General features: G+C 35.6%; 1 protein-coding gene and 1 gene segment (V, D, J or C); both read right to left on the bottom strand.

The window, feature by feature from the left end:
- Positions 1–76: 76 nt before the first annotated feature.
- Positions 77–1361, bottom strand: LOC111193076 (probable non-functional immunoglobulin kappa variable 6D-41). The segment is given in 2 exon segments: positions 77–916; positions 1046–1361. Coding segments are annotated over 2 exon segments (384 nt in total).
- A 1242-nt stretch (positions 1362–2603) lies between these two features.
- Positions 2604–13720, bottom strand: dnajc8 (DnaJ (Hsp40) homolog, subfamily C, member 8). Its single transcript, XM_007239848.4, has 9 exons — positions 13603–13720; positions 10910–11011; positions 10757–10813; positions 9942–10008; positions 8502–8596; positions 5991–6062; positions 4888–4979; positions 4610–4685; positions 2604–3392 (listed from the first exon to the last, which is right to left on the bottom strand). The coding sequence occupies exons 1-9, from the start codon at positions 13678–13680 to the stop codon at positions 3270–3272; spliced, it is 762 nt and encodes a 253-aa protein (XP_007239910.2). The 5' UTR covers positions 13681–13720; the 3' UTR covers positions 2604–3269.
- Positions 13721–14387: the final 667 nt, after the last annotated feature.

Genomic DNA, 14387 nt, shown 5'->3' with positions numbered 1-14387 from the left:
ATGTAAGGGATCTGGGAAACACTCTTTCATTAAGTACTTGTTAACAAAGTTCCTCAGCTTTACAAAGCTTATGGATGGATGGATTATTGATTGATTAAAATTTGGCAGCCAGTAGCAGTTACACAACACAGTAGAAACAAACAATAGGGGTAGTATAATAAGAGAGCAAGGTAAGAAATATAAGAGCCTAGACTACAAAATTTTAAACTGAGATTTAAAAATATATACATAAATATATAAATACAAAAACTATACAAAGTGTGCAAGTAATCAGTCGTAGATATAAGGGAGTATGTGCAGTAACAGAATAAATTAAGTATAGGAGATAACAGGTATCAGCAGACATGACAAAAACTAAACACAAATCTGTGCATGTATTGCATTTAAAGTTGGGTGTGTAGCGTAGTGTACAGGATGTACAGTAAAATGTAAAAAAAAAAAAAAAAAACACAACGTATAAAGTTAGTGTGTGATTGTGCTGTTTCACTTCCTCCAACTCAGCACCTGCAGGAGATCCCACTGCAGCAGTGCAGTCTCTGTGCAGCCGGACTGAGTGACGGAGGTTTTTGTACGGCGTTATATCACTGTGTGAACAGGTGGGTGCTGCTGATATAATGATAACTCTGACAGTAATAATCTGCTGCATCTTCAGACTGGACTCCACTGATGGTCAGAGTGAAGTCAGATCCAGATCCACTACCACTGAAACGAGCTGCAAAACCAGACTGAAGCTGATTTACATATTTAATCATGAATTTAGGAGCTTCTCCAGGTTTCTGCTGATACCAGTGTAAGTAGTGACCATTTGAGTTACTGTAAACTGCAGGACTGGTCCTGCAGCTGATGGTGACGGTGTCTCCTGGAAGAGCAGATTTCACTGCAGGACTCTGAGTCACAGTCACCTGACCTATGGACTCTGGAGAAACAGAAATACAGTAGAAGTATTTCCACATTTAAGACTCTTCTGAAGTTGATGTAAAGTGTTTAATAAAGGGTTAATGTAGGATAGTTTGGTGTGAGAGTTGAAGGTGAATGAGGGTCTGACCTTGAGAGCAGAAGATCAGGGTCCAGATGAAGATGGGGATTAAAGTCATGGCTGCTGTGGGTGAAGAAGTTGCTGTAGCAGCTCTCAGTCATGAAGTGTTAAACTCACAGGACTATAAACACTCCCAGAGCACTGAAGCATGTTTCTGCTAATGTAAATCATGGTGAAAATCACACATGGCTGAAGAGAGCAGGTGCAGAGGACAGAGTTACAGGAAGAACAGGGTCTGGTTTCACAGAGAATCGCTTCACAGCACCACAGGGGGAAAACCAGAGACCACCTACTGTGCTGCTCTCGAGTCAAACCCTTTACAATTCTCTCTATTATACTGAATATCAAAGTGTGATCAGATCTTCATTTAATTCCTAAAAAATCTATTAAGAAAATCCTAAACAGAAAATACAGAAACATATAAGATATTCTACATTTATTTAATTTAAATATCTTTGGAAATCTTTGTGTTAAGTGAAGTGTGTAGTTGTAGGTTTAGGATAAGAAGCATGGTGAGATTTAGAGATATTGGTAGGGACAGAATAAGGGCCATGGCAAGGTACAGGACTAATAATAGGGTTAGAATTAGGTTTAGGGTCAGGGTTAATTGAATTAAAACTAGGAAGAAGTTTAGGATCATGATTTGAATTAAGATCAGCACAAGGTTTAGGAAGCTTGAGACACATTTAAATATTTATATATATATTTTTAATACACTAAACAATGCTAAAATAATGATAGATATTTTTTAAATACGCAAAATTAACATTTCAAACCATCTAAATGTGTTTGAAAGCTTTTTGCCAGAAAAGTTATCCAGTAGTAGAGACTAAGAGATATAGTGAGTCAGCGTGTTTCACATCCTCCAGCTCAGCATCTGCAGAAAGTCAGCTAGGCTCTGTAGAAAAAAATATATATATATATATTTTATTACTCTGTATCACTGTTTGAACACTGTAGTAGGTTAATACATTTTACAGTAATAATCTGCAGCATGACTCCACTGATGGTCAAAGTGAAGTCTGAAGATTCTCCACTGTCTGAAAAATTAAGAGACCACTTTAGCAAATCGGAGAAACTGATTTAGAAACTATTTATAGGTTTATGTTTGAGTAAAATGAACATTGTTGTTTTATTCCATAAACTACAGACAATATTCCTCCCAAATTCCAAATAAAAATATTGTCATTTAGAGCATTTATTTGCAGAAAATGAAAAATTTTGGCATCTTGGTATGTTCTCCTCCACTAGTCTTACACACTGCTTTTGGATAACTTTATGACTTTAGTCCTGGTGCAAAATTTTAAAGCAGTTCAGTTTGGTTTGATGGCTTGTGATCATCCACCTTCCTCTTGATTATATTCCAGAGGTTTTTTAATTTGGTAAAATCTAAGAAACTCGTCATTTTTAAGTGCTCTCTATTTTTTTTTCAAGAGCTGTATATTAGTATTACAATGTGTTTCCCAGCATCACCATTCATGAAAATCAGTCACAAGACTTTTGGCCATTTCCTGAGTAAACAGAACCACATTGAAAAATACAATAATTACAGCCAACAACTCAAACGTAAACTACAAACCAGTTTTATTTTGGGGTGAATAGGGTACAAAAAGAAAACGGACGAAAAAACCTCGCAGACTTTAACCAGCAGAAAAAAATAACTAGTTTCTTATGTGCACAACATATGTATATCATGTCCAAGTCTCTCAAGAGTCACAAATTTCACAGATATGTACATTTATTTAAAAAAAAAAAAGAAAAAAAAAAAATGAAACGAAACCCTAGACACACTACAGGCCTGACTGTTGAGGTGATGGTTGCAATGTTGGGTTAATTTACTGAGACGGACAATATTAAACAATGCTCCAGCTCAATTGCAAGACCTCTCTAATGTGGACAATGAAAAAAGCAGAGGGAGGGAAGGAGAATACTGCACCATAGTGCCACCTGCTGGGCATCATGCTCCTGAACCACAGGCTCTCTATGATTAAACTAACGGTTCCACAAAATATCAGATTCTCGGGCAGCCGTCCTCCTTTTTTCTCTTGCTCCAGTTCATCTGACTACAGTACAGGTAAGAGGAAACTTTTGTAAATCTGTGGATTTATTATTTTGCTGATTCATTCTTTAAACAGCAAACAAATAGGCCTGAATGAACGAATTGCTGGAAAGGAAAAAGAGAGGGATGTGCAGGGAGGGCAGTATTAATCTCTAAACTTTCTACACACTAATTTTACTCTCTTTGCTCCATTTTGACCTTCGGGGGCTTGAGGAACGTTCGGTTCTTCTTCTCCTTCTTAGTCTTGCCTTTGGCCTGGAAGGTTCTCCAGCTGTCCACCCGGCCGTCCCTCGTTTCCTGATAGGGAAACGAAAAAGATAAAGGTAAAAATATTTAAAAAATAAAACGTTTTTTTTATTATTATTAATTCTAAGAAGATGTGTTTAGAGGTTTCAAACAGTTTAATATATTTTCTAAACAAATTTCTTTTTTAAATCATCAGCAGTGGTAGCTCAGTGTTTAGTGTGTTAGAGTCATCCTGGCTTTCTAAGCTCGGATATGAAAAGGACCTAATGATTTTGTATTGATGTGTATCAGTATAATAACAATAAAGCACATACCATCACCATCTCAGTTAATCAGGTTTAGGTCAGGGGATTGTGGTGGATAAAAGATTTCACTTTTAGGGAAATCTCCAGTGTATTAAAACATGATAAATATTATTAACCTTTGTTGAATAGCAGCTTTCTGAGATCCAGTAATTTTGCTGCATAGCTTAGGAGCATCTGAATCTGGTAAAAACTGAGAAAGAGTTGTGATTATTAAAGGTATTAAGGTATTAAACACCTTCCTCAGTGTAAATTAATGCAATGTTCTTATCAGTACAGTGATGGTGGCGCTCAGAGCTGAAAGCTAGCATTATGGGATGTAAACAGTGGTTTTAATAAGCTTCTTGTGCAGTTTTTAAGTTATTAATGAATCGTTTTAAGTGTCAAGGCACTCCGGATCCTACCAAGGAGGTGTGGAGCTACTTTGAGCTTGAATAACAGTGTAAGAAGCGATTTATCGAGGCAAAATATGCCCCAAAGTGCCCGTTGTAAAGAGTGCTGGGCAAAAAGCCCAAAATGACTGGATCTCAGAAAGCTGCAGGAGAACGAAGGTGGGCTACTCAACAAACAAATCATGTTTTAGTCCATTTTACACAGGAGTTCTCCTTTAAAGCCAGCAGTCCAGTATCAAGTAAACTTTCATGTTTTTAAAGTACAGTAAATACATTATAATATGCCAAATGTCACTGAACAGGAACTAGTATCATGTCTCATCACTTTCGGCATGTCTCCTAAGCTAAGGGTCTCCTACATATAATGTGAACGTGATTTCCGTTCACACAGACAGTTCTAGCCAGAAGCGATCATTACCGCTCACTGCACTGTTCACTAGGAGTGGTAATGTTAGCTTTCTACAGCGTATTTCAGGTACACACTGTGGATTAAGGAAGGTTAAAAACCTGCACAAATTCAGAAATTGAATATACCATCCACCTGGCATAGCAATAAACATAAGGACAAGCCTACCTCAAAGTTTTTCTGCCACTCTCTCTCTCGTTTGGCTCGTTCTTGTGTTTCAATCTCCTCTTCTCTTTGTCTTTTCCTGATAAATGTGAAGAAAAAAAAATAAATTTGTCAAAAACAATTCAAATACAGACACATTAAAAGCATTAGGTTTATTTTTAAAAGCTTGCATAAGCTTAAGCAGTCGTTTGGGGGGACATCGCCTTTAACATAAATGGGTTCAGTAAACAAAATATGGGTTTAATAACCCCAAAAAAATTCATACATGTTCTCAGGACTACCTCTCGTGCATCTCCTTGGCTTCTCGTTCCTTCCTCTTGATCTCCAGCTCAGCGAAAAGCTTCATGGTCTGTTTGTAAACAGCTTGCCTGAACTACAAAACAGAGAAAGTCATTCCTGCCTCCTCATGGGCTCAATATATGCAGTTGTCCAATAAAACTGCTACCAATATTAAATTGAAAATGCACTGTAACAGGCAAGAGAGGATTTCTCTCAAAAGGAAAAACTGTAAAAAAAACTTTTTGCACTGTAAGGCGCACCTGACTATAAGGCGCATTATGCGACACTAGTAAGGAACATGGGGTGTTGCCATATTTTCCTTCTAATCATCAGGTCTCGAGAAAAATCTCTATGTATTTTAAAGTCAAACAAGCACTACAAGTTAATCTACACAGATTTCTCTCCTGAAAACTGTTTATTTGGGTGAGTAAAGCATCTCCATTTACTTACGTTAAGCTTAGATTTACAGATTTTCACTAAGGCTGGGTGCAGCAGCATTAGTGCTAGCCATGGTTAGCTGCTAGTGCTGCCCGACAGCGCTACACTGAGGAACCTTGAGTGTTCCGATAAGCCAGGGTGATAATTGCTAGCAAATTGTCCCACGTAGCTTTTTTTTAACACAGTAAATGTGCAGACTACAGTCTGAAATACTCACCTCTGAATGGTGAAAGAGCTAGCGCTTAGTGTGGTTAGTGGGTAATGCTAATACTGCTACAGCAGTGCTAGCCGGGGTTAATAATACTCACCTCTAATTGGCGAATGATCTAGCCCTTAGCTGCTAATGCTAATATTTCTGGAGGACTAAACTGAAACTCCTGTATAATGCTGTACTTCAGCAGAGTGGCTTTACTGCTGCTTAATACCTGACTGGTAAAATTCATACATTTTGGGGAAAATTAAAGGATTTTAAATTGTGCCATACAGTGCGAAAATACAGTATAAGGGCCCATAATGCAGACATTAAAAATATGAGCAAGGAATGGGGTGACAAGTTCACAAAAACAAACTGGTAGCAATACAACTCCAGCAGCATCAATCACAGCAGTAAACCAGTAGTGCATTCTGATGCAGTCTGACACTTCCACATAGAGATTAGAATCCATACCATTTCCGGATCATCCTCCTCTATATCTGTGGACTTCCCATCCTTCTTCAACTGCTTCTTCTTCTGACTCATCTGTTCAAAAACCAAACACTAAAGTCAATAAAATTCATCTTAACATTTACAGCAAACATCGATTCATTATGAATCACCAACAGACTGCTGCAACATGCCAGCCAATAACATGTTTTGATTTGTCTGAGTATGTTTCTTATTCTATTGTGTTGTTGCTGCTGGATGCCTAAATTTCCTTCGGGATAAATAAATTATCTATCTATCTATCTATCTATCTATCTATCTATCTATCTATCTATCTATCTATCTATCTATCAAGCAAACAGATAAGCTTTAATCAGTGTATGTATGTATGTATGTATCACTGTATGTATGTATGTTTAATCATTGTATGTATGTATGTATCACTGTATGTATGTATGTTTAATTATTGTATGTATGTATGTATGTATGTATCACTGTATGTATGTATGTTTAATCACTGTATGTATGTATGTTTAATCACTGTATGTATGTATGTATTACTGTATGTATGTATGTTTAATCACTGTATGTATGTATGTATGTATGTATGTTTAATCACTGTATGTATGTATGTATGTATGTATGTTTAATCATTGTATTTATTTATGTATGTATGTATGTATGTATGTATGTATGTATGTATGTATCACTGTATGTATGTATGTATGTATTACTGTAAGTATGTATGTATGTTTAATCACTGTATGTATGTATGTATGTATGTATGTATGTTTAATCACTGTATGTATGTATGTATGCATGCATGTTTAATCAGTGTATGTATGTATATATGTATGTATGTATCACTGTATGTATGTATGTATGTTTAATCACTGTATGTATGTATGCATCACTGTATGTATGTATGTATGTTTAATCACTGTATGTATTTATGCATCACTGTATGTATGTATGTATGCATCACTGTATGTATGTATGTATGTATGTATGTATGTGTGTAAAAAAACAGATAAGCTTTAATCAGTGTAAATTATTTTAAAAACAATCCTCTGTAACAGGTTTAAAAGGGCTGATTTTAGAAACATGAAGCTTAATCAAAAAGGCTTATAGTTAGTTATGCTTAAATTATATTAGATGGCACAACAAACACCATCAGAGGAACTGATTCAGAACCTGAAGTGGTCTCTTATTTTTTTCCAGAGCTTATTAATTAATATCTTTTATACATAATTCATTAATTAATTGACGAAATAAAAATACTGTGACATACTGTGAAACTGTCAGAATCTTGAAAAATACTGTGACATGCATTTTGGTCATACCGCCTAGCACTACACTGTATGTATGTATGTATGTAAAAAAAAACATATACGTTTAATCAGTGTAAATTATTAAAAAACAATCCTCTGTAACAGAACAGGAACATGAAGCTTAATCAAAAAGGCTTATAGTTAGTTAGGCTTAAACTATATTAGATGGCATACCAACCACCATTAAATGCATAAATTAATCTGCATATATAGAACCACCCTATAGACACACCTTCTTATCCCATTCAATGTGGTGCAGCTCATCCCAAACAGCCCATCTCAGATAATCAGGTTTAGATCAGGGGATTGTGTAAGGTGGAGGACAAACACTTTTTTTTTTTACTGTTTACTTTGAAATTCCATATGTGTCCCTTATTTGTTTGTGTCTCATGTTTTTCTATAATGCAGAAAATAAATTAAATAAGGAAATATGTTGAAATGTATCCAAACCTTTGACTGGATAAGTACTGTATAGACGATATTGTATAAATACATTTATTTAAAGTAGATGGCTAAATGCTGGATAAATTATTAAATAAATCATGCATATATTTTAATACAGAAACTTTGAGGAATGTGTTGAACTTAGTCTTTAGTCTTTTAGTATCAAATAGAAAATGTTTAAAATATTCACTATTATTTAGCAGTAACAGTCCTACTTGTAGTATTATGAATGAGTTTAGATCATCTCTATAATACATTATTGATACATTGATGACACCAAGTGGACGCATTCTGAACTGCAGTTCAAGAGATCATTTAAAAATGATGAGTTTCTTTGATTTTAGCAAATTGAAAACCTCTAGAATATAATTTTTTGCACCAGGAGTAAAGGCATAAAGTTATCCAAAAGCAGTGTGTAAGACTGGTGAAGGAGAACATGCCAAGATACATGAAAACTGTGATTATAGACCAGGGTTATTCCACCAAATATTGATTTGTGAACTCTTAAACTTTATGAATATGAACTTGTTTTCTTTGTATTATTTGAGGTCTGAAAGCTCTGCATCTTTTTTGTTATTTCAGCTATTTCTCATTTTCTGTAAATAAATGCTCTAAATTACAATATTTTTATTTGGAATTTGGGAGAAATGTTGTCTGTAGCTTATTTTTTTCCAAAGCTTATTATTTAATATAATTAATTCATAATTCATTAATTAATAATGAAATGTATGTAAAAAAAATAAATGATTTAGGCTCTCACCATATGTTCCACATATTCTTTTCCTGCATGGATCACGTCAACAGCCCTCTTCTTCTGATCGCCATCCAACAGAAGTTTATACGCCTTATCAACCGCTGCACACAAAATCAAGAGAGTTAACACGTCACACACAGCACACAACTGTGATAACCTTCTACAGCCTCATAAATTAACATTAGAAAAATGCTCAATTACAAAGAAATATACTTAAAATATAGGACAGCATTTCATCTTTATTACATTACTTCTTCAACTGTTTGGATCCCATGTTCTAAATATAGTGTAATCATGTGACCATATGACACAAACATCCAGGTACTAAACTGGCTTGAGCTACAGTCATTTTATTCCTATCTGGATAAGAGTTTTATCATTGAGGAGGTGTGTTTATTCAATAAAGACCCTCTTAATTACACCCTATCAAACTGTTAAACACAGCAAACCATAATCTAAAATCTGCAAACGTTAATGTGAGAATTGGTAAAGTGGACAAAATGAACATAGTTTTTTTTTAAATGATGTAGCTGGTTGGTCTATGTTTGAATTTACACAGCTTTATTATTAGTTATCAAATGTATGCCCAATAATGCACAAATAGTATAGTTCAGTATATATAAGCCACTAAACAAACACTTACAGCTCACATGCAGCAAATCACAATATCTATCACCTATTTTTATTTCAAAATACTAATGCACAAACTTAGAGTATCCATTATATTATATTTTTTAACTACAAACAAAACATAAAAATATAATTATTTACAAAATCACATATCTAAAAGGGGTGGACGATGTGGCCCTAAAATATAACATTATCACAATGTTTTTTAATAGTATTTTCGAGATAGCAATGCTTTTGGCGATATGACAAAACAATTAATTAAAAAAATAATTCAAGATACTACTGCAACAAAATGAAAATTAAATATTATTATTGCATATGATATGATATGGTACACCCTTAACTTAGATATTTAAAAAATACAATCATTTTATCAGATTGGTAACAGAAGTCAATGAACCAGAATATCATGATACTAATAATAATGCTCTCTATTTATCTCCATATATCCAGGATTAAAGTAAAATAAATGATACTGGACAGATATAATCTGTCTCTAGTGGATATATAATGGGAAATGAGAACAGTGTAAAATTTGCTTTTGCCAAAAACAGCAAAAAAAAAAAAAAAGAAAAGAGTACCCTGACGTGATAATTAGGGGGGGTGATATGAAACAATATTTCAGGGTTTAATAACAGGCACAATATTAAGAAATGTTGGAGATATTATTGAGTACTATATAATATGGCACACCCCTAAAATCAACAAACTGCAGCATTTATTAATGGACATTACACATGCAAAGTATATCTGTACACAATCCAGACCCAAAATACATGTTTGTGCCAGGTGTAAACAGACCCCCTGACCCCTCACCTTCGAAAGCCTGCTGTGCTCTATCTGGATCATCCTGATTCTTGTCTGGATGGACCAAAATGGACAACTGGAAAACAGAACAGAATATAGAATACAAGTTCAACCTGTGCTTCTTTCTTTTAAAAATGTCTCTACATTAGGGCTTACAACTAACAGCTCAAACTGTAAAACCTCTACTGTTAAACATGACTTAATAAACAGGGGATTAAACAGCTTGAAGAGGAAATGTGGCAAAAGTCTGCTTCATCGATACAGCAACTTTGAGGGGAACATGGAGAAGAGTGAAATTAAAGTTAGTCATGAGATTTAATTCATAACCTTTTGGACTCTACATAAGTGATACTGTGTTCAAATTGCTAAATAAAGCTGCTAAAATGTCACGGGGCTCCGTAAAATGCATTTATGCAGTGTTAACTATACTTTAAACTTACACTCCTGCTTCCTATTATATTGTTATTCTGTTTTTGTTCTGTTATTTAATTGTACTGAGCCGGTCGATCCGAAGGGGATGGGTTCCTCTGACTGAGTCTTGGTTCCTCCTAAAGTTTTTTCCTCTTAATGTAAGGGAGTTTTTTCTCGAACTGTTGTCACCACAATTTTTGGCATCTCTGTGGTGCTGCTCATAAGAGGTGTGGACCGTTTTTTCTCTGTAAAGCTGCTTAATGACATCTTCTGTTGTAAAAAGTGCTATTTATTAATGAATATTGAATTTAATTGAATTGAATATAATAAAAAATCAAAATATATTTTAGTCTAAGTTCAAGATTGGACTTTATCTTAATATCCACATATGTCCAGATGTAAAAAAAAATTACCTGTCGAAACCTTTTCTTTAATTCTTCATCTGTTGCTTCTGGATCAATCTGAAGAACCTACAGCAGAAAAAAACAGTAGATTTCACTAATTACTGTGTAAACAACAAAAACAACAACACAGAATTCACAAACAGATCAAAACTGATTACTCACCTCAAACGGGTTTAGATTAAAATATGACGCGCCAGGCCGCAGCAACCTGTCTATCTGCTGTTTGGATGTCAATACAGAGTCTCTCTTTTCTATCTGCTTCACCTGGAGGACACAGAACATGTATAACAGATGAGCCATTTATTCAGGAACAAAACAAAAGTCACCTGAGTCACCAGTGAGGCTAAGAGTACAGTACTGTCACAATACAAAATGATGAATAAACTATTAAATGTTCTTTTAAGGCCTGAACTGCCCCTTCAAGCTTGTAATCTAGGGGCTGGTTCAGATATATTAGCAGACTAACACTGAGTGTGCACCCACATGCACAGTGTGGACTGCAGTAAGTGAATAAAAATAGTAAATATATCCCAAGCTACGATTTATCAAAATTTGGTTGTCTTTAAAAGGATATGAATGCTATGAATGCTCTGCTCTGCTATTCTATTAAGGGGTCACTGTTAGGTTCCCACAAACGCAGGAAGAATACAGGGTACAACCAGACTGACTGGAAACAGTGCATCTGAGAGTGCAGGCTGCAGTCTCTCTTTTAAAGTGCCCTGTTGCAACATTCCATCCCAAAAAAACAAAAACATGGTTATAATGAAGTTCCATTGCTATTATAAAATTAATACAGAATTCCCAGCCTCTTTATTTCTTCCACCAACCGTACCAAAAACATCCCTAACAGTGTTTTTTTTTTTTATTGAGGTGTGAACCGACCTGTGAATTTTCTCTACCGTTACACCCCTATATTCTATTATCATTATGTTAGTGACATTTAATGGTCTTAAAATTGTTTATCGCAATCAGTTCTGGGACGATATGAAAAATAACTATTTGTGACAGGCATGACCAGAAAGACAACACTTGTAGAACAGCAACACCAGCAGGATCAAGATAATTGACCAACATGAGCAAGCAGGTCAAACAGCAAGACCAGAGGAAAAAAAAAAAAAAACAACTGTTTGAGCAGTGTTTGACCAGCCTGTGTTAAAATCTACTCAACTCTGAAAAGCATGTAGTTGTCTGTAACAGTGCCAACCTTAATTGACAGAATCAGAGTGTTCCTTTCCTTTTATATCTTGTCGCAAAAGACATTATCTCTGGTTTAAAGTACAGCTGAGTGCTCTGATTCACTTCTGACTGGTTTCTTAGCTCCGGCAAAATTTCAGTAGTGGGTTCTGATTGGACAGTGACTACATTTTATTTTGGCATGAATTTATTGACATTCACAGCAGCACATAGTGGACAGTGTTATGCGTGAACGAGTTCAAAAGAACGTGTTTATTGAACACGCTCATTTTTTCGTGAACGTTGAACTGAACGCAACACATTTTTAATAAATAACATGAATTAGTTATAACATTATGTGTCATGAAAGTTGCCTAGTTAATAACATACTGGCAGCGACGCGGAGAGCGCAGAGCGCGAGGGCAAGAAAGAGAGAGAGTGAGATACAGAGGACCAATGATGGGAGTGAGAGAAAGCGCTGCAATAAAAAAAAATGGCTAGTGGAAGTGATGGCACAGAGACAGACACCGATTCTCCTTATGAACATTTTCATCACCTGGTAAGAAACCCACAATTGCAGTGTCACGAGCAAATGTCTACAATGAGCAGTTTCAAAGAACGTACAGTGATTTTTAGCTTGTAGTGTAAAAAAAGTATTTATTTGAATATCTCACAAAAAAGTAAAATGAACTGAACTTTGAACTAGTTCAGAAAAGCTGTGAACTGGCACAACACTGACAGTGGAATAAAAAGCACATGTAGTGGCACAAAGCAAGTGCAATTCTGACACAAATTCAGCGTTTGTTTATGTAAATTCCTGTGTATTGTTTATTATTAAAGAGGTCAATTGCAGTAAAATGTAATGTAATAGTAGTTTTGCATTTCATTTTGGCACATATTCTGCATGTCAGTAAGGAAAAGCAATGCATCTTGTGGATTGCAGTTACATTTTTTTATTTCATACCGAATTTCTCCTTTAACCTCCTAGGACCTGGCATCCACATGTGTGGACATCACATTTTAGGTTGTCTAGACCACAACACTAAATTTTGCTCTAAAAGGGCCTGGTGTCCTCTTATGAGGCCTTTATACTGTCAGCTGTTAGTGGTGGCAGAAGAGTTTAACCCATTGCAGTTACAGTTTAATGAACAGTAAACACAGCAGATGTTTGTTTTGTACTTTATGTCATAGTGGTAAAGCAGCATATGAAATGAAAAGCACCTCAAAATATTGTTCTTTTGGTTTAAGCTCAGGCAAAGAAATGCTGTTGTGTTCAGGCCCAAAACAAATGTTTTGCACATCATTAGCCCAAACTGCAAAGAAAAATAAAAAATGCATGACATGCAAGAGTTCAGGTGAATGAAAATAAATGAATAAAAGCCTCTGCTTGGGTCTACAATCAGCTGTTATGACTCCAGTGCTGGAGACCCTGCTGTACTACTGGGAGTGAGGAACTTTATATACTTTGTATATAATATACTCTGTATATAATCAGTAACGTTATATAATAACACAGTCAGAGCCAAGCAGCCGAGCCACAGCTTCCCCGCCGATTCTACCCTAAACAGACCCAAACACAGTCCCTAAACCGAGCCGAATAACCGGCTTCCTCGCTCCCCCACAGCGCAGAGACCCCCTGAGCCCACCACTGCCGCCCCCAGCTCACTGTAGCCCGGCCTCACCTCCGTATAAAAGGTCTGGAAAGCCGAGTCGTCGCCAGAGCCACTGCCCTGAGCCTGAGGAGCTCCTGCAGCCGCCATCTTACATACACACAGGTGACGTCGGAAGCGCTGTGACCACGTGACTCCGCAGGACTTTTATTCTACAAAACATAAAAGAACCCAAAAAAACATCGTTATACTGCATTAACTTATAAGTTATTATATTACGTTCCTCATAACCTGTATCTTAGTGTTTTTTCCTACATTATGTCCAAATTTTATTTATCTACTATCAATTTTCTCTTACAAATGATGCCCCCAGCATTTATATCTGGCAAATTCCACCGAATCTCCTTTCTCATTTTTGTCTCGTTTAATAAATCGTTATTTTTGTTTAATAAACTGCATGATAATACATTTGATCAATTCCAGGTTTGGGTCTTCTTGAAAAGATAAAAATGGCATTGCATATTTTGAAAAAAATACAATGTGCCTGGAAATATAATGATTTGTTTTGTCATAAATACCAATTATTTGTACATGCTGTCAACCATTTCTTTAAAATAAACAATTTCTTAAGAGAAAAATAAGTTATTTGTGGACTTTTTTTATGTCACATGAAATTTGGTAACAGGACTGATAAAAATGTAACCATCTTCAGCTTAGGCATGACCACCAGAAAGACCAAGCTGTTTGACCAGCAAGACCAGAAAGAACACACTGGCCTAATTTGCATGTGGGTGTTATTCCTTACATTTTATTCAAATTTACTGATCAATGGCCCATTATCAATTTTCCCATAAATT

The sequence above is a fragment of the Astyanax mexicanus genome, chromosome 2 (assembly GCF_023375975.1).
Source record: "Astyanax mexicanus isolate ESR-SI-001 chromosome 2, AstMex3_surface, whole genome shotgun sequence".
Taxonomy (NCBI): domain Eukaryota; kingdom Metazoa; phylum Chordata; class Actinopteri; order Characiformes; family Acestrorhamphidae; genus Astyanax; species Astyanax mexicanus.
Note: the sequence above shows the minus strand (reverse complement) of the source record. Positions and strands in the feature narration are given on the sequence as shown.

Bases quoted from the DNA above. Each gene is read 5' to 3' on its own strand.
- dnajc8 (XM_007239848.4), bottom strand. From the start codon at position 13,680: ATGGCGGCTGCAGGAGCTCCTCAGGCTCAGGGCAGTGGCTCTGGCGAC. The intron at 8,597-9,941 runs GTGAGGGGTCAG...TTTTGTGTGCAG, and splicing joins AGCACAGCAGGCTTTCGAAG to CGGTTGATAAGGCGTATAAA. The intron at 4,980-5,990 runs GTATGGATTCTA...TCTGTTTTGTAG, and splicing joins AGGAGGATGATCCGGAAATG to TTCAGGCAAGCTGTTTACAA.